We start from the raw sequence: 21,155 nt of genomic DNA, 5'->3' as shown, positions 1-21,155 counted from the left end.
ATGCAATTCTAAGAAAATGTTTAAGTAACCTAGATGAAAGCAGGTAAAAGAAACCAAAGAAATGAAGAACAGACAAAAAAGAACAGTAAACAAACAAACAAAAAACAGACTGAAGCCCTAACATAAATGTCCTAGGTACACCAAATAAAACACACAAAGTTGATTAAGAACATAAACTAGCTATATGCTATCTACAAAAAAACTAATTTCAAATATAATAATGTAAGCAGATCAATTAAAAGAATGGAAGAAGACATCATGAATTAAATGAAAGCAGAAGTGGCTGTATTAGTAGAATCAGAGACTGGACCTGAAAATGAAGAAAACTGTCAGGAACAGAAGGGGACATTATATGTCTTCTTAGTCAAGATACTAAGAAGACATAATTCTAAATGTATGTGTTCTAACAGAGTTGCAAAATATGTGAGCCTAAAACTGATAACACCCAACAGGAGAAATATATAAATCCACAATTATAGCTGAAGACTTCAACATTCGTTTCAGAACAATTGATACAACTAGATAGAATTCTTAGCAAGGCTATGAAACTCAATACCATCAACTAGCAGGATCTAGTCAACACTTACAGAACACTCCACACAACAACAGCAGAATATACATCTTCAGAGAGAAAAAAAAAAATCAATAATACAACCAGACTAGAAAACCAGTGAGATAACAGAAAGATTTATAACAAACTTCTAAATAATACATGGGTCAAGGAGGATATCTTAAGCAAAATTAAAACAAATAAATTTAATTGAAAGTAAATGAAAATGCAATTATCAAAATTTGTGCACCACAGTTAAAGCAGTGCTGGCAGAAAAATCTCATTAAATGCATATATTAGAAAAGAAAAGTCTCAAATCAATATTTTTCACCTCTGCAACCTAAAAAAAAGGAGATGAAAGTAAATACAAAGCAAGCAGAAGGAAAGAAATAATAAAGAGATAAAATTGAAAATGGAAAAATAATGATACAGATGATCCTTTGAAAAAGAAATCAACACAAACAGAAAAACTTCTGGAAAGAAAGACAAAGTGATCAGGAAAATTGACACAAATTATCAATACTAGAAATGGAACAGGGGTATCACTACAAACATTGAAAGCATCAAAAGGATAGTAACTCTACAGATATATATTCGACAAACAAAATAGTTCAATTCCTTGAAAAGTACAAACTACTACAAATCACCTATATAAATTACATAGAGAAAACTACAGACCAATATCTATAATGAATAGATACAAAACTCCTTAACAAAACATTACAAAACAGAATATAGCAAATTTAAAAAGAACTATACAATACAGCCAAGAGAGGTTTATTTCAGGAATGCATGGAGGTTTCAATATTTCAAAGTCAATAAATGTAGTCTATCACATTATCAGGTTAAAGAAGAGAAAAATCACATAACCATGTCAATAAATGCAAAAAAGTAAATGAAAAAATCAATAACCATTCATAATAAAAACTCAGAATAACAGGAATAAAGAGGAACTAAACTTGACTTTAAAAGCATGTACAGGAGAGAAGATGGTGGTGAAATAGGTGGGAGCTGAGCCCACTTGCTCGTGTACCCAACTGGGACACTTGACGATCTTTTGAAGGACTAAGTGAACCAACAGAATCTTAGCTGATATAAAGTTTGGAAGCCAGTGTGCAGAGGATGCTTCAAAACAGGTGGTAAGGAGGTTTTATAGGCAGATGGGGAAAGTCCCCGGGCATGGTGCCAGAAAATGAGGCTGCCGTGGGAAAAATATTGGAGGAGAGCTGGGTCAGTGATAGCAGCCTAGCAGTACCCTTCCCTTCCAGGGCAGGCAAATCTCAAACCCACCCCAGAGACTTCAACGAACAAAGTTTCGGGGGGGGGGGGTGGGACATGGTTGGGAGGAGAGGGAGGGAGCGAAGGGGAGAAAGCACGAAGGCACACACACACTCCTGTCGATGCACAAACTGGCAGGGGTGGTGCAGGGGAGGTGGTCTCAGGCCAGGACAGTTCCAGAGAGTGTGGGGGATCCTGACGGAACCTGGAGCTGAGAAAAGAGGTGGGCCATAACTGGCTGTGAATGAGATAGACTCTGGACTTGCTACAGTTAGAGTATGTGGAAAGCAGGCAGTAGCTAGGGTTAGGGTCACCAACAGAGACTTTTTTTTTTTTAATTAATTGTTGTTCAGTTACAGTTGTCCTCATATTTTTTCCTGCATTACTCTCCCATGCCCTACTCTCCCCCTTCTACCACATTCAATCCTCCCACCCCACCTTGTCTTTGTCCATTTGTCCTTTATACATGTTCCTTGACTCTTCCCTTCTTTCTCCCATTTTCCCCTTCCCCACTCCCTCTGGAAACTATCAGTTTGTTCTTTATTTCTATTTCTCTGTTTCTATTTGCTCACATCCCTGTTTTATTGATTAGGTTCCACTTATAAGGGGGATCATATGGTATTTTTTCTTTCACCACTTGGCTTATTTAATTTAGCATAATACTTTCCAGTTCCATCCATGCTATCACAAATAGTAAGAGTGCCTTCATTCTTTATGTTGCATAGTTTTCCATTGTGTATATGTACCAGTTTTTTGATCCATTCATTTACTGATGGATATTTAGGCTGTTTCCAGAATGTGGCTATTGTAAATAACACTGCTAAGAACATTGGGGTGCAAATTCCGGCCAAGATGGAGGTGTAAATAGATATACTTTGCCCCCTCACACAACCAAAAGTAAGACAACAACAAATTTATAAACAAAAAACAACCAGAACTGCCAGAAAATCAAACTGTATGGAAGTCTGACAACCAAGGAATTAAAGAAGAAACATTCATCCAGACTGGTAGGAAGGGTGGAGACTGGCAGCCAGAGAGGAGAGGACGTGTGGCAAGGAGGCACCTAGAACACCAGGGGGGTCCCACATTTGTGTGCAGAAAAACCAGGAGGAACAACTGGGGAACAGGATAGGCCACATAATGCAGGGTTCCAGCGCTGGGGGAAAAGCCTCAACACCTCTGGCTGTAAAAACCTGTGGGAATTGCAGAGGTGGGAGAAACTCCCAGACTCACAAGACAGACTCACCAGGTCCTAGAACAAACACATACCCAACCACCTGGAAATCAGCACCAGAAGGGCCCAATTTGCTTGTGGGAAGCAGGGGGAGTGACTGAAAGCTGGCCAAGGGCCAAATAAGTGGCAGTGTTCCTTTTCAGACCCCTCCCCCACATAAGCTCCACCATGCAGGGATGTGAGTTTCCCCACCCTGGCAAACACCTAAGGATCTGCCCCTTTAGAGTATAACAGGCATACTGAGGCAAAAAAAAAAAAAAAAAAAAAAAAAAAGTCCAAATGAAAGCACAGATCAAAGCTCCAAAAATACAACTAAGTGATGAAGAGATAGCCAACATATCAGATGTACAGTTCAAAACAGTAGTAATCAGGATGCTCACAGAAATGGTTGAGTATGGTCGCAAAAGAGAGGAAGAAGTGAAGGCTATGCAAAATGAAACAAAACAAAATGTTGAGGGAACCAAGAGTGAAGGGAAGTAAACTGGGACTCAAATCAATGATGTGGACCAGAAGGAAGAAATAAACATTCAACCAGAACAAAGTGAAGAAACAAGAATTGAAAAAAAAAAAGAGGAGAGGCTGAGGAACCTCCAGGACAACTTTAAACATTCCAAAATCTGAATCATAGGAGTGCCAGAAGGAGAAGAGGAAGGGCAAGAAATTGAAAATTTATTTGAACACATAATGAAGGAATTTCCTCAGAAAACTAAACACAAAACTGCCCTTTGACCCAGCAATTCCACTGCTGGGATTATACCCTAAGAACCCTGAAACACCAATCCAAAAGAACCTATGCACCCCAATCTTCATAGCAGCACAATTTACAATAGCCAAGTACTGGAAGCAACCTGAGTGCCCATCAGCAAATGAGTGGATCCAAAAACTATGGTACATTTACACAATGGAATTCTACGCAGCAGAGAGAAAGAAGGAGCTTATACCCTTTGCAATGGCATGGATGGAACTGGAGAGCATTATGCTAAGTGAAATAAGCCAGGGGGTGAGGGACAAATACCATATGATCTCACCTTTAACTGGAACATAATCAACAAAAGAAAAAAGCAAACAAAATATAACCAGAGACATTGAAATTAAGAACAATATAATAATAGCCAGAGGGGAGTGGGGAGAGGGGTTTACAGGAGCTACTATAAAGGACACAAGGACAAAATCAAGGGGGAGGGTAGAGGTGGGGGAGGGAGGTGGGATTGGCTGGGATGGGGTAGAGGGATGGGGAGAAAAATGCAGACAATTGTAACTGAATAACAATTAAAAAAAAAAAAAGAAAGAAAACATAATGAAGGAGAACTTCCCCAATCTGGCAAAGGAAGTAGACTTCCAGGAAGTCCAGGAAGCTCAGTCCCAAAGAAGTTGGACCCAAGAAAGCACACACCAAGGCACATCATAATTATATTACCCAAGATTAAAGATAAAGAGAGAATCTTAAAAGCAGCAAGAGAAAAAGGACACAGTTACCTACAAAGGAATTCCCATTAGATTATCAGTTGATTTCTCAAAAGAAATCTTGCAGGCAAGAAGGGGCTGGAAAGAAGTATTCCAAGTCATGAGAGGCAACGACCTATCCAAGATTACTGTATCCAGCAAAGCTATCATTTAGAATGGAAGGGCAGATAAAGTGCTTGCCAGATAAGGTCAAGTTAAAGGAGTTCATCATCATCAAGCCCTTATTATATGAAATGTTAAAGGGACTTATCTAAGAAAAAGATGAGGGTCAAAAATATGAACAGTAAAATGACAACAAACTCACAATCTATGAACAACTAAACCCAAGAGAAAACTAAAAGAAAAACCAACTAAGCAAACAACTAGAACAGGAGCAGAATCACAGAAATAGAGATCACATAGAGTGTTACCAGCCAGGAGGGAGAGGGGGGAGAGTGGGGGATAAGGTACAGGGAAGCATAAATGGTAGATACAAAATAGACAGGAGGAAGTTATGAATAGTATAGGAAATGGAGAAGCCTAAGAACTTATATGTATAACCCATGGACATGAACTAAGGGGGGGGGGTTGCTTGTGGGAGGGGAGCAGGGTAGTGGGGGATAAAGGGGAGAAAAAATTTGGGACAACTGCAACAGCATAATCAATAACAGATTCTTAAAAAAAAGAATATTGTATATTTAAATGACAAGGAGATACCACTACATGTCAATAGGATGGCTAAAACCCAAAAATCTGACAACACCAATGATTGATGAGGATGTGAAACAAGAGAATCTCTGTCATTTCTGCTAGAAATACAAAATGGTATAGCTGCTTTAGAAGGCAGTCTGCAATTTCTAAATAAAACTAATAATACTCCTACCATATTATCCAACAATTGTGTCCTTGGTGTTTACCCACAGGAATTGAAAATATATCCCTACAAAAACCTGCACATAGTTGTTTATAGCATCTTTATTCATACTTGCCAAAACTTGGAAGTAATCAAGATGGCCTTTAGTGAATGGATAAACTGTGGTATATAGAGAAATGAAATATTGAGATCTGAAAAGAAATGAGCTATCAAGCCATAAAAAGACATGAAAGAATCCTAAATGCATATTGTTAAACAAAAGAAGCCAATTTGAAAAGGCTGTATGTATATGATTCCAACTATATGACATTCTGTAAAAGGAAAACCTATGAAGACAGTCAAAGCATTAGAGGTGTCCAAGAGTTAGAGGTGAGGGAGGCAAGAATAGGGAATAGGCAGAGCACAGAGAATTTTTAGAGCAAATTATTTTTAGTATCGAATTATTCTATATAACAGAAAAGTGGTGCTTATATGCCATTACATATTTGTCAACAACTGTAGAGTATAAAACACCAAGAGTGAACCCTAATGTAAACTATGGAGTTTGGGCAATAATGATATGTCAAGGTAGATTCACAGATTGTAACAAATGTCCCACTTTGGTGCAGGATGTTTTTAGTGGTCAAAGCTGTGTATGTATAGGGGCAGGGCATATATGGGAAATATCTGAGCTCAATTCTGCTGTGACCCTAAACCTGCTCTAACAAATGAAGTGTGTGTGTGTGTGTGTGTGTGTGTGTGTGTGTGTGTGTGTGTATACACACACACATATATAAAAATATATTTTTTTTAAATGAAGAATTTTTATGGAGATGGAGCTGTTCTATTAACTTGACTGTATCAACGGTAATATCATGGTTGTGATATTGTACTAGTTCTACCATTGTGAGAAATGAGGTAAAGGACACAAGTGATCTATTATTTCTTATAACTACAAGTGGAATCTACAATTACCTCAAATAAAAAGATAATTTTTTTTTAAAGTAAATGCAATTAGACAATTGTTAAAATTAAGGTATTAAAGACTCATCAATAAATGTTGAATAAATAAATGTCAGAGTGGCAAGAACACTACTTTTCACTAGAAAAGTAGATGTAGGCTCACAGTACTCTCTATACTAGCACACAGAGTGGGATGCTGAATATATGTAAACTACAACAAAAGTAAACTACAAATTATCTGAAAGAAAATGAAAAAAGATTAGTAAGGAAGAGAAAGTTTCATTCAACTGTCTAAGTTGAACCTTTTCGTTGCTGAAAGCAAGCATTCCGCTACCCGTTTTCATAAACTGTTGTTCAAATAACAATCAAAAACATTGTAGAAAGAAGACAGTAGCATTAACAGATCTGATAATTTATATACCTTTGTTTGGTGAGACACAGTTAAGGCCAATAAATTAAAAATGATATTTCATTGTGTGGGTGTGTGTGTGCACACACTGTATAAATACTCATGTATTTACTCATGTACAGCATGGAGGCAAAATATGTAGCATATCACCTCAGAAAAGATATTTTTCCTTAACCTTAATAATCGCGTTATTTAAACATCACACTACTCAATACTGATGGTTCATGCTACTTAAACATTAGGATTGCAATGAGTGGTTAGCTGTATGCTTCTTAAATTCCACAGGACCAAGATTAAACTACCTGAGCACAAATTTGATCTCTTTTTCAACCAAATGAAAGCTGCAACAGCATTTATCAATAGTAACTAAGGGGGGAAAATAAGCAATTCATAAAAATGATTATATATGCATGTCATAGTTTGAACTAAATGACCCTTAAATGAGTAGAGAACATACTATTCATTTTATAAGATGCTGGGACAATTTTTCTTTGATTAGGTTATCCTAATATTCATCATCCCATTTAGCTAGTGTGTATTTACTGGCATAGCACAAGAAATCATTAACTTCCATTACCTTCTATAAACATAAAAAATTATGAATTAAATAACGGGGGATGACAGTTGGTTTTAACAACTCCTTACTTATACAATTCTGAAACTGAAAACACAACATTTCATATTGAATCACATCTATGGCAGTGAGAAATAAGATATGTGAAAGGAGAAAGAAGAAAAAGCAGTAAATGAAGCAAGGAAAGCAAGAAGTCCTGATATGTAAATATAACACAGGCAAAAAAAAAAAAAACAGTGAAAGAACAAAATCACAAGAAATAATACCAAAAAGTAGTAGTTAAAGAGACTCCTATTAATAAATTACCAGTGTTCCAGCTTCTAGTTGCCGTAGAGACCAATATATAAATTTTAAAAATGGCTCATGAAGTTTAGAATTCACAAGTGGCATCCACTGTAGCTGCTCTGTCATCACAGGCAAAAGCTAAAATGATGAAAAATATAAATGCATAGTATTTTTAGATATCTGAAACAAATTAACACAATTTTCCAAAAATCATTTTTACAAACGAAAAAAAAGAGTTCTCTAACAAAAAAAATCATCACTTTAAAACTCTATGCCTTACTTTAAAATTTTAAATATAGTCATGCACGACATAATGATTTTTCAGTCAACAGACCCCATATACGATGAAGATCCCATGAGATTATTGACAGAGCTAAAAAATCACTATCACCCAGTGATGTCATAGCTATTATAAGGTTAAAGTACAAAGATTGCAAAAACCAACAAGGTTTTGGTTAATATGGCAAACTTTAAGCTGTGTGTAGATGAGGATGACATTGAAGAGCTCCTAGAGCTGGTTCCTAGGGAATTGACTGTTGAGTTGCTGGAACTAGAATAGGAAAATAGAGCTGAAAAAGAGGCAAAAGAAAAGGAAACTGCAGAAGAAGAAAAAAAAGAACCCTCAAGAGAATTCAGTGAAGGGTTTACCAGATGCTTTTCCAGGCCTCAACAAATTCCTTAAAAAGTATGAAAATATGGACCCCCAACACCAACAGATATTCATGTAAGGGGGGAATGTTTATGGTGTATTTATCTGCTTATAAGTAAAACTACTCTGAAAAAAAAAAAGAAGCAAACTAAGCAAACTGCGAAGGACATATTTCTGAAAAGAGGGACACCTCCTCAAGAAGCACCTCAGGAAAATCCTTCAGGAGATGTTCCAGAAGAAGAGTTGTTATCATAGGAGATGGCAGCTTTTATGTACGTTATTGCCCCTGAAGACCTGTTAGTGGGACAAATTAGAGGAAAAGACAGTGATATTGATGATCCTGAGCCTGTGTAGGCCTAGGCTACTTTGTGTTTATTAGTTTTAAACAGAGTAATTTAAAAATTAAAAAATAATAATAATAGAATAAAAAAATTAAAAAATAGAAAAAAGCTTGTCGAATAAGGATATAAACAAAGAAAATATTTTGTGCAGCTATACAATGTGTTTGTGTTTAAGCTAAAGGTTAATACAAGAGTCAAAAAGTTTTAAAATTTTTTAAAGTTTATGAAAAGTAAAAATGTTATAGTAAGCAAAGTTTATTATTGAAGAAATATTTTATAAATTTAGTACAGTCTAAGATTACAGTGTTTATAAAGGTACCACAGTGTACAGTATGGCGTAGGCCTTCATATCCACTCACCACTCACTCAGTGACTCACCCATAGCAACTTCCAGTCCTGTAACCTTCACTCATGGTCAGTCTCCTGTGCAGGTATATCATTTTCAAATATTTTATACCACAGTATTACTGTACTTCTTGTTTAGATATGTTAGATACACAAATACTTACCATTGTGTTACACTTGCCTGAAGTATTCAATACAGTAATATGTTGTAGCCTAGAAGTAGAAGGCTATACCATCTAGCCTACGTGTGTAATAGACTATACGATCTATGTTTGTGTAAGTACATCTTATGATGTTCACACAATAAAATCACCAATGTATATCCAAGAAAGTATATTGTATTAAGCAACACATGACTGTATTTATCTCCTTTGATCGAGTATTATCACCACATCTAGGATTTTAAGATTAAACTATAGAAACATATTCTCTGAACTTTAAATGTTTAAATAAATTTATACTACATATATAAACATTAAAAATGATAATGTCATCTATAATATTGTGATGGCTTATTTTGGGGTGATAAAAGCAGGTTACAAAAGCATAAGTACTCATTTACATAAAATAAATCTATATGAATTTATACTGAAAAAGAAATATGAAAGTATTTTTTTAAATATTAAGAGATTACAGTAACTGGGGTGATACTTACTTTCCTCTTTATATATCAGTCTTGCATAAATTAATGTCAACTGGTAAAAATTTTAATTAATATCAATTGGTAAAAATAACAGAAAATTTTTAGGTCTGGAAGATGGTGGCGAGGTAGGTGGGAGTTGAACCCACTTGCTCATGCACCCAACTGGGACACCTAGCCAGCCAATCTTCTGAAGAGCTGAGTGAACAGCCAGTGGAATCCCAGCTTGTATGAAATTAAGAAGCAAAATCATAGAGGACATTGAAAAACAGATGGTAAGGAGCGTTAGGACGGTAAGGTCCCTGGGACCTCTGCAGGGACCAACGCTGCTGCGGTGCCAGGCCTGGTGCCTGGTGCCAGGGTTAATGGCTGCTGCAGGAGCTTTGGAGGAGAGCCAGATCAGCAATTTCAACTCCACAGCTCCCTCCCCTACCAGAGCAGGGAAAGCAGCCCCATACCAGCAGATACCTGGATGCTTGAAGTCACTGGGGGGAATAATGACAAAGTCGGAGACAAACAGAGGTGGTGTTGCCCCTCTGGGGCTGTGGTTGCCAGGTTAAGACATTACCAGAGAAATTGGGGAGCCAGGTGACACCTGGAGAAGGGAGAAGTGTTGGGCTGTAAGGGACCCTGACCCAGACAGTCTCTGTACTGGTCATAGAGTTGGACTATGTGAAAAGCCAGGCAGTTGTTTAGAATGGCAGGTGCAAACAAGAGGAATGTACTCAAAACACAGGCTCACAGCTGCTGTTTAAGGAACTCTCGCAGCAGCTGGGCCAGGGAAGGGGGAGGAGGAGGGCTGTGATTAGCTCTAAATCAGGGCACCTCATGGACTGATCAAAGTGGAGCAGTAGGGGCACAGACGGGTAGCAGTCCTCAGAGAGACTTAATATACTAGGGGAACTATATTGCCTTGAAGGGACTTTGAGAGTGCACAGCACCCAGGACAGCAAAGAGGGAGGAGGTGGAGCACAAGTTGCTCCAAATCAGGGAACCTCAAGGGCGGTATAATGTGGTTAAAGGCACCTGCCTGGTGCAGATGGACAGTAGGGAGCTGGCAGTTCTCTGAAGACCTGGGCTGTAGGATGGGCATCTGTAAATATTGCAGCCCAAAGGGTATAAGCTCCTTCTTTCTCTCTGCTGCATAGAATTCCATTGTGTAAATATACCATAGTTTTTGGATCCACTCGTTTGCTGATGGGCACTTCGGTTGCTTCCAGTACTTGGCTATTGTAAATTGTGCTGCTATGAACATTGGAGGTGGGGGAGAGAGGTGGGTTCACCTGGGGTGGGGTGGAGGGATGGGGAGAAAAGGCATGCAACTGTAATTGAATAACAATAAAAATTTAAAAAAATATATTGCAGCCCAGACCTAGGCCCCATCCTCCAAAAACCAATGGGAAAGGAAAAAAGTGAAGCCCAGCCCCCCTTTCCCTGCAGCACACTCAGCAGGTTTAAAAGTCAGCAGGAGGATTTTTTTTTTCTTTTTTGCCCCAAGTGTGAGACAACAAGACCTGGAGCTGTGAAAGGACCAAAGAGAGATCCAGAGAGAAATCACAAGGCTAACTCCAACAACTGAGACAACTTTCACTTTTCTGTCCTATAGACCTTGCATTTTATTATTTACTTTTATTAATATTTTCTTCTCATTATTTTTATTTCATTATTTTTTATTTCTATTCTTTCTGTTTAGTTTTCTTTGTATTTTTAAAAATATTTTATTGATTATCCTATTGATTGTTCTTATTATTGATTAGTTTTCCCAATTTTCCCCCTTTATCCCCCCTCCTCTGCCCCCCACAACCCTCCAGTATTCCCTCGCCTTAGTTCATGTCCATGGGTTGTACATACAAGTTCTTTGAGTCCTCTGTTTCCCATACCATTTTTATCTCTTCCCATGTACCTTATGCCTACTAAACATGCTTCTTCTTCCCTATACATTTCCCCCCACTATTCCTCCCTTCCCACTCCCCACTGAATCCCTCCATATGATGACCATTTCCCCCATTCTGTTGCTGTTCTGCTTCTTTGCTTAGTTTTTGTTTTCATTGTTTTTCTTTTCTTTTAGGTTCATTTGTTGATAGTTGTGAGTTTGTTGTCATTTTACTGTTCATATTTTTGACCTTCCTTTTCTTAGATAAGTCCCTTTAACATTTCATATAATAATGGCTTGGGGATGATGAACTCCTTTAACTTGACCTTATCTAGGAAGCACTTTATCTGTCCTTCCATTCTAAATGAAAGCTTTGGTGGATAGAGTCATCTTGGATGTAGGTCCTTGCCTTTCATGACGTGGAATGCTTCTTTCCAGCCCCTTCTCGCCTGCAAGGTTTCTTTTCAGAAGTCAGCTGATAGTCTAATGGAAACTCCTTTGTAGGTAACTCTTTCCTTCCCTCTTGCTGCTTTTAAGATTCTCTCCTTGTCTTTAATCTTCGGTAACTTAATGATGATGTGCCTTGGTGTGTGCTTTCTTGGGTCCAACTTCTTTGGGACCGTCTGGGCTTCCTGGACTTCCTGGAAGTCTATTTCCTTTGCCAGATTGGGGAAGTTTTCCTTTATTACTTGTTCAAATTAGTTTTCAATTTTTTGTTCTTCCTCTTCTCCTTCTGGCACCCCTATAATTCGGATATTGGAACATTTCAAGTTGCCCCAGAGGTTTGTAAGATTCTCTTCACTTTTTTGAATTCTTGTTTCCTCATTTTGATCTGGATGGATGTTTATTTTTTCCTTTTGTTCTAAAATGTTGCTTTGAGTCCTGGCTTCCTTCCTGTCACTGTTGGCTCCCTGAACATTCTGCTTTATTTCACTTTGGGTATCCTTCATTTGTTTTTTTCATTTTTTGACCAAGCTCAATCAGATCTGTGAGCATTTTGATTACCAGGGCTTTAAATTCTCCATCAGATAGGTTGGCAATCTCCTCTTTGCTTACCTCTCTTTCTGAGGCTTTACTCTGTTCTTTCATTTGGGCCATATTTCTTTGTCTTGGCTCAGCTGATTGGTTGTACGGGGGCTGGCCCTTAGGTATACACCAGGGCAGGGCAACCCTGTTTGCTGAGCTGTGATGTTGCCTGTGGGGGAGGGGCCAGAGAGGGAACAATGCAGCTCTCCTGCTGGCCTCTAGCACACTCTTCAACTGGGACTCTGGAACTGGGAGCTTATCCTACCATGGCAACCCCAGCCTTAGCCCACAGCCACCTCTGAGTCCCCTTACATCAGCCCCTCCCACACAGCCTGCTGAGGCAGCCGGCCTTGCCCCCAAGGTCTGTTGTGTTGAGGTTTTTCTGAGTCAGCCCAAGCAGTCCGTCACCTTACTGGCCTGGTTGTTCTGCTTGATTTTTTCTTTAATTCCTTTGTTGTTGGAGTTCCATGCATTTTGATTTTCTGGCGCTTCTGGTTGTTTATTGATTTCAGATTGGTTGTTATCCTCCTTTTGGTTGTGCGAGGAAGTGAAGGCCAGAACACCCACACATTCTGTTTTTTGTTTCATTAACTGCATTGTTTGACTGATTTTCCTTGTTCTTTCTTTCATATTGAATATTAATTTTTCTTCTTTCACTTCACTTGTATTTCAATAACACACTACTCTTGGTCTTTTCCTTTCTATTCTTTTTATTCACATCATATTTTCATCCTATTATAGTTGATCCAGTATTACAGTAAATAATTGATTGATACTTCATATTATTGTAAATACTACAAATCACCCCTCCCTGGTCTTAGACCATTACACTATCTTCCTGAGCTTTATTACTGTTGTGGTTAACTCTATTCTCTCGCGCACTACACCTATTTTCTTTCTTTTACTCTCACTATATCTAACCATCTAACCTCACACAAATGCTCTGTTTTCTAGAATCAGCTTACATTCCTTCTTTCCTCTAATAAGAGTCTTATCTCTTTTTCACCTTTAAAAAAAGTGGCTGGGATGTTAGAGAAGATGGTGGCGAGGTAGGTGGGAACAGAGCCCAGTTGGAATACCTAGCTGACCGTCTGAGGAAAAGAGTGAACAGCCAATGGAATCCCAGCTTATATGAAGTTTGGAGACCAAAAATTGGAGAGGACACTGAAAAACAGATGGTGAGGAGATTGCACTGGGACAGTAAAGTCCCTGGGATCCACACAGGGACCAAGGCTGCTGCGGCCCCCGGGCCGGTGCCTGCCACAGGATACAGGGAGGAGAATTAGATCACCAGCTCCCTCCCCTCCCAGAACAAGGAGGGCAGCCCAGCATCAGGAGGGACCTGAATGCTGGATGTCACTGGGGGGAATAGAGAAAAGTGGGAGACACACAGAGGTAGTACACATCCGCTGGGACTGTGACGCTGGCACCAGAGAAACTGAAGTGCCACGCAACACCTGGAGAAGGGAGGAGTTGGGCCGTGTGGGACCCTGACTTGGATGGTCTCCAAACTAGCTGGAATGTTGAGCTGTGTGAAAAGCCATGTGCTTGTTAAGAATGGCGGGAAGCTGCTTTGTAAGGAACTCTCCAGCAGCAGCTGGCTCATCCCAAAGGTGATTTTAGCTGCCCACACCCAGAGACTGAGTGGCTGAGTGTCAAACCGCACTGCCCAGCATGTCTCATGCTGTGCACAACTAAGTGGCTTATTTGAGCCTGATAGCTCACGGAGGACTTGGGCCGAAAACTGGGCAACTGGGTATACTGTGGCCCAGACCTGGTCCCCATCCTCTCAAAGCCACAGGAAGGGAGAAAAGTGAAGCCCCTCCCTTTTCCAGTGGCATCCAGGAAGACCAGCAGAACTCTCTGCATGGGTTTAAAGTCAGCAGGAGACTTGTTGTTTTATTTTTTTCTTTTTGGATCTTCTCTTTTTTTTTTCTTTCCCCAAGTGAGAAAATATACGTAGAGTTACGAAGGGTCCAGAGACAGATAGAAAGGGGAAGTGCAAGGCTAACCCCAAAAACTGAGAAACTGAAACAAATGTCACTTTGTTATCCCATAGAGCTGGCATTTTATTGTTTATGTTTATTTTTTCATTATTTTTACTACTTTTATTTTATTAGTATATTTTTATTTCTCTTCCCTAGGTTTAGTTTTCCTCATTTTCTTTCTCTGTTTAACTGCGTTGTTTCACTGGTTTTCATTATTCTCTCTTTATTCTATTTTAATTTTCCTTCTTTCACTTCGCCTGTGTTCCAATAACACACAACACCTGACTGGGTACTTTCTGTTCTGATTATCCAAATCATATATTTGTTGTCATATTACTGTTGTTTCAGCACTACTGTAAGTAATTGTTGTTCCATACAGTTGTATAGAGTTTACAGCACCCCCCATGATCTTAGCCCACTGCACTTTATTCCGGAGCATTATTATTGTTGTGGTTAACTCTGTTCTCTCACACCACACCTAGTTTCTATCCTTTAACCTCACTATATCTCATCATCTAACCCTGCACAGGTGCTCCTTCTGGATTCAGCTCATAATCATCCTCCCCTATAATGAGTCTTATCTCTCTTTCACCTTTTATAAAAAGTGGCTAGTTGGGTAAAATATCACAGTTAACACTAAACTTATCCATAGAATTTCTTCTCTTCTCTACTTCCTGGTACTTTAAATCCAACCCTGACTTAATCCATTTTGCCTACTCCCTGCCACTGATCACATACGAAAATAGGGGAGAACTGCGAACATCAGTATACCTGCTGGAGGAGAGAAACCACCAACAAAGGAACCACCAAAAGGTACAAACCCAAGTACAACTAGAAAGCCCACACAAACAGAAGAAAGTGCAACCTAGAGCATCCAGAAAAGGAGATCAAAGAGACCACACCACTGAACCCCATAGATCCTACCACAGAAGTTCATCCTACAAAGACAGCTAGCAAAGCGAAACATCAGGAAGCACAGAAACAAACAAAAAGAGTCACCTAAAATCGGGGGACAAAAAAAAAATGCAATCAAAAGATATGGAATGCTCCTCACTGAGTGAAATGAAATGGAGGCAAACAAACTATCAGATATAGAATTCAAAATAATGTTTATGAGGATGCTCAAGAAACTCACAGACAACTAAAAGGAACTGAGTGAGAACTACATCAGCATGGAAAAGGAAATAGAGACTATAAACAGAAAACAGGAAGAAATGAACAATAAAATCTCGGAAATAAAAAACAGAAGGAATGACAAGCAGGCTGGATAAAGCAGAGGGTCGCATCAGTGAGTTGGAGGACAAGGTAGAAAAAACACCAAAACAGAGCAAGAAAAGGAAAAGAGATTCAGAAGGAACAAAGATGTGGTAAGGGAGCTCAAGACAAGATGAAACATAACAGTATCTGTATAATAGGGATACCAGAAGGAGAAGAGCAAGGGATAGAAAACCAGTTTAAAAACTAATGATGGAAAACTTCCCTTATTTCATGAGATAAAAAGTCACACAAATCCAGGAAACACAGAGCGTCTCAATCAAGAGAAACCCTAAGAGGCCCACTTCGAGACACATCAAAATTAAAATGGCAACATTCCAAGACAAAGAGAGAATCTTAAAGGCAGCAAAGGAGAAAATGGAAGTGACATACAAGAGAGACCTAACAAGGATAGTACCTGACTTCTCAATGGAAATGCTCCAAGCCAGAAAAGAATGGCAAGAAATATTCCAAGTAATGAAGATCAGAGGCCTGTAACCAAGACTACTTTATCCAGCAAGGCTCTCAATTAAAACAGAAGGCTAAATAAGGAGCTTCTCAGACAAAAGAAGTCTAAAAGAATACACTCCACCAAATCAGTTCTGCAAGAGATGCTAAAGGGGCTGCTTTAAGAAAAGGAGGGAAAAGAGTGAGAGAGAGAGGAACACAGCTAGAAAAAAATGTCAATGAATAAGTACCTATCAATAATAACCTGAAACGTAAATGGATTAAATGCTCCAATCAAAAGACACAGAATAACTTAATGGATTAGAAAGCATGACCCACACATATGCCGCCTACAAGAGAACCACCTCAGAAAAAAAGACCTACACAGACTGAAAGTGAAGGGCTAGAAACAAATATTCCAAGAAAATGGACAGGAAAATAAAGCTGTGGTAACAATACTCATATCAGACAAAATCGAGTTCAAAACAAGGTTCCTAAAAACAGACCCAGAAGGTCACTTTTTAATACTCAAGGGAAGAAACCATCAAGAAGACATAAACATTATAAACATATATGCACCCAACATAGGAGCACACAAATGCATAAGGAAAATCTTGGAGGACTTCAAAAAAGACTGACAGCAACACAATTATAGCAGGGGATTTCAACACCCCACTGTCAGAAATGGATAGATTTTCCAAACAAAATATCAACAAAGATATTGCAGCACTGAACAATGTCCTAGATCAAATGAAATTAACTGATATATATATAGATCCTTTCCTCCCAAAGAAGCAAAATATACATTTTCAAATGTACATTGAACATTTTCAAAGATAGAGCACATCATAGAATACAAAACAAGCTTCAACAATTTCAACAAAATTGAAATCACATCAAGCATTTTCTCTGCCATAAGCGACTGAAACTAGAAAACAACGTCAAGGAAAAAATGCAAACTCATGGGGACTGAATAGTACGCTATTGAACAATGAAAGGGTCAGGAATGAGATCAAGGAAGAAATCAAAAACTTTCTGGAAATAAATGAAAATGAACTCACAACAACCCAAAACTCATGAGACACAGCGAAGGCAGTCCTGAGAGGGAAGTTCATAGCGATACAAGCCTACCTTAAAAAGATAGAAACATTTCAAGTAAACATCCTAACACTATAGCTACAAGACTCCAGGACCAACAACAAAGACAGCCCAGAGCAAGTAGAAGGAAGGAAGTAACCAGATCAGAGCAGAATTAAATGACATAGAGACGAAAAGCAAAATTCTCAGGATCTATAAATCAAGGAGCTGGTCCTTTGAAAAGATAAAGGAAACTGACAGGCCTTTAAGAAGGCTCATCAAGAAAAAAAGAGAGAGGACCCAAATAAACACAATCAGAAATGAAAGAGGAGAGATTACTGATACCACAGAATACAAAGGATTGTAAGAAATTACTGTGAAGAACTATATACCAAGATATTTGAAACCTCGATGAAATGGACAAATTTCTAGAAAAATATAATCTTCCAACTCAATGAAGAAGTAGAAAGCCTGAACAGACCAATAACAGTGATGAAATTGAAGCAGTAATCAAAAAATCCCGACACACAAAAACCCTGGACCAGACGGTTTCACAGAAGAATTCTACAAAGAATTTAAGGAAGAGCTAACCGCTACCCTTCACACACTATTCCAAAAAATTGAAGAACATTAAAGATTCCCAAACTCTTTTTATGAAGTCAGCATCATCCTAATCCCAAAACCACATAAAGATCACAACAAAGAAAGAAAACTTCAGGCCAAAATCGCTGATGAACATTGATGTTACAATCCTTAAGAAAATGTTGGCAAATCACATCCAGCAATATCTTAAAAAGATCATACACAATGACCAAGTGGGATTCATCCCAGGGATGCAAGGATGGTATAATACTCGCAAATCAATAAGCATAATACATCACATAAACAAAAGCAAAGACAAAAATCACATGATCATATCAATAGATGCGGAAAAAGCATTTGATAAGGTACAGCACCCATTTATGATAAAAACATTCAGCAAAGTGTGAGTAGAGGGAGCATTCCTCAACATAATAAAGGCCATATAAAAGAGACCTAAAGCCAACATCATACTCAATGGACAAAAACTAAAAACTGTACCACTAAGATCAGGAACAACACGAGGTTGTCCACTTTCATTACTTCTATTGCACATACTATTGGAAGTCCTATCCATAGCAATCAGACAAGAAAAGAAATAAAGGGCATCCAATTGAAAAAGAAACAAAACTGTCATTGTGTGCAGATGACATGATAGAGTACATAAAACATCCTATAGACTCCACCAAAAAACTGCTCGACCTAATAAATGATTTGGCAAAGCAGTGGAATACAAAGTCAATATTCAGAAATCAAAGGCATTTTGTATACCAACAATGAAATTTCAGAAACACAAATCAGGGGAAAAATCCCATTTGATACAGCAACAAGAGAAATAAAATACCTAGGAATAAACCTAACCAAGGAGGTAAAAGATCTATACTCAGAAAACTACATAACAGTGAAGAAAGAAATTAAGGAAGACACAAACAAATGAAAACATATAACATGTTCCTGGATCAGAAGAATTAACATCATCAAAATGTCCATACTACCCAAAGCAATTTATACATTCAATGCAATACCTATTAATGTACCAATAGCATATTTCACAGATATAGAACAAACACTTCAAAAATTTATAGGGAACCATAAACGACCCCAAATAGCTGCAGCAATTTTGAGAAAGAAGAGCAAAGTAGGGGGTATCACAATACCTGATATCAAACTGTATTACAATACCACTGTAATCAAAACAGCCAGGTACTGGCATAAAACAGACACATGGACCAATGGAACACAATAGAGAGACCAGAAATAAACCCAACTCTCTACAGTCAATTAATATTTAACAAAAGAGACAGCAGGATAAAATGGAGCAAAAATAGCCTCTTCTACAAATAGTTGTTTGGAAAGCTGGACAGTACATGCAAAAAATTGAAACTTCAGCACCAACTTATGCCATACAGAAAAATAAATTCAAGGGGGATACAAGATTTAAATATAAGTCGTGACATCATAAAAGTCCTAGAGGACAGCATAGGCAGCAAAATGTCAGTTATTCTATGTAGCAATATTTTCACTAATATGTCCCCCAGAGCAAGGAACATAAAGGAAGGAATAAACAAATGGGATTTCTTCAAAACAAAAAGCTTCTGCGTGGTAAAGAAAACATCAGCAAAATGAGAAGGGAACCAACCACATGGGAAAATATATTTGCCAATTATACCTCATACAAGGGTCTGATCTCCAAAATATATAAAGAACTCACACGAATCCACTCCAGGAAGGCAAAAAACAAAACAAAATTAAAAAATGGACAAAGGACCTGAACAGACACTTCTCCAGGGAGGATGTAACAGGGCCCAGAGACATATGAAAAGATGTTCAGCATCACTAGCCATCAGAGAGATACAAATTAAAACCACAATGAGATACCACTTCACACCAGTGAGAATGACCATCATAACAGAATCGACAAACAAGAAGTCCTGGCAAGGTTGTAGAGAAAAGTGAACCCTAATACAGTGTTGTTGGGAATGCAGGCTGGTGCAGTCACTGTGAAAAACAGAATGGAATTTCCTCAGAAAACTAAAAATGGAACTGCCTTTTGAACCAGAAATTCCACTGCTAGGATTATACCCTCAGAATCCTGGAACACCAATTCGAAAGAACCTGTGCACCCTAATGTTCATAGCAGCACAATTTACATAGTCAAGTGCTGGAAGCAACCTAAGTGCCCATCAGTAAATAACTGGATCGAAAAACTGTGGTACGTATAACACAGTGGTATACTATGTAGGAGGAAAGAAAGAGCGAGCTCCCACCCTTCAAGACAACAGGGATGGAACTGGAGAGCATTATGCTAAATGAAATAAGCTAGATGGTGAAAGAGAAATAAGAGTCGCAGCTTGGCTTCACCTGGGAACCTTCATGACCAGCAAAAGTAGCAGCCATTTCAGATTGCTTAATAGCTCAGGCCTGATAAACCCAGTGAAACACAGTTCAGGGCAACCTTGGCCTCCTCCTCCATGGAGACCCTAGGACCAACACACCTAGTGGACAGTTACAGACCACATCAGAGCACTACCACCCTACCCCTTACCCCTACACAGCTGGTTACAGCCAGTGTTCGCAGCTGACTTACCAGAGTAAATCACTCCCACTGATCTGTCAACAACAACAAAGAGGAGGGAGTACTCAGCACACATGGAAGGTGCACCTCAAATACCCAGCTTGAGTTACAGGGGAGGGTGTGCCACTGAATCCTACAGGACACCTAATACATTAGGCCACACTACCAAGACACACAGTCGAAGCAGCTCTGCCTAATACATAGAATCAAGCACAGGGGGGTTTCCAAAAGAAGGAGACAAAGAAACACGGCCAAAATGAAAGAACAGATCAAAACTCCAGAAAAATACCTAAGAAAAATGGAGATAAGCAATATATCAAATGCAGAGTTCAAAACACTGGCTATAAGAATGCTCAAGGAAGTTAGTGAGGAGTTCAGCAGCATAAAAAAGACCCAGTCAGAATGGAAGGATACACTAATTGAAATAAAGAACAATTTACAGGGAAACAATAGTAGAGTGGATGACGCCGAGAATCAAATTAATGATTTGGAACATAAGGAAGCAAAAAACAACCATGCAGAACGACAAGAACAAAAAAGAATCCAGAAAATGAGGAAACTATAAACAGGCTCTGGGACAACTTTAAGAGCTCCAACATATGCCTCATAGGGATATCAGAAGGGGAAGACAAAGAGTGAGAAATTGGAAATCTATTTGAAAAAATAGTGAAAGAAAACTTCCTAATTTGGTGAAGGAAATAGACATGCAAGTTGAGGAAGCATGAAGACCAATTATAATTATTTTTAAATATATTTATTGATTATGCTATTA

At 38.5% G+C, this 21,155-nt stretch overlaps 1 protein-coding gene across 8 annotated transcripts in view; it reads right to left on the bottom strand.

Moving 5' to 3' along the window:
* CCDC138 (coiled-coil domain containing 138) overlaps positions 1-21,155 on the bottom strand; it is a 142,639-nt gene that overhangs the window by 38,178 nt on the left and 83,306 nt on the right. For 7 of the 8 annotated variants that reach the window (XM_024552361.3, XM_045189161.2, XM_053920552.1 and 4 more), the window contains one exon: positions 7,611-7,727. The exons of the other annotated variant lie outside the window; for it this stretch is intronic. In XM_024552361.3, the coding sequence (XP_024408129.2) occupies positions 7,611-7,727 (117 nt within the window). The remainder of the gene's footprint in view (positions 1-7,610; positions 7,728-21,155) is intronic. 8 annotated transcript variants of the gene reach the window in all.

This window comes from Desmodus rotundus, chromosome 3 (assembly GCF_022682495.2).
Source record: "Desmodus rotundus isolate HL8 chromosome 3, HLdesRot8A.1, whole genome shotgun sequence".
NCBI classification, from domain to species: domain Eukaryota; kingdom Metazoa; phylum Chordata; class Mammalia; order Chiroptera; family Phyllostomidae; genus Desmodus; species Desmodus rotundus.
The sequence above is the reverse complement of the archived record's forward strand: the minus strand, read 5'-3'. Positions and strand labels throughout refer to the sequence as shown.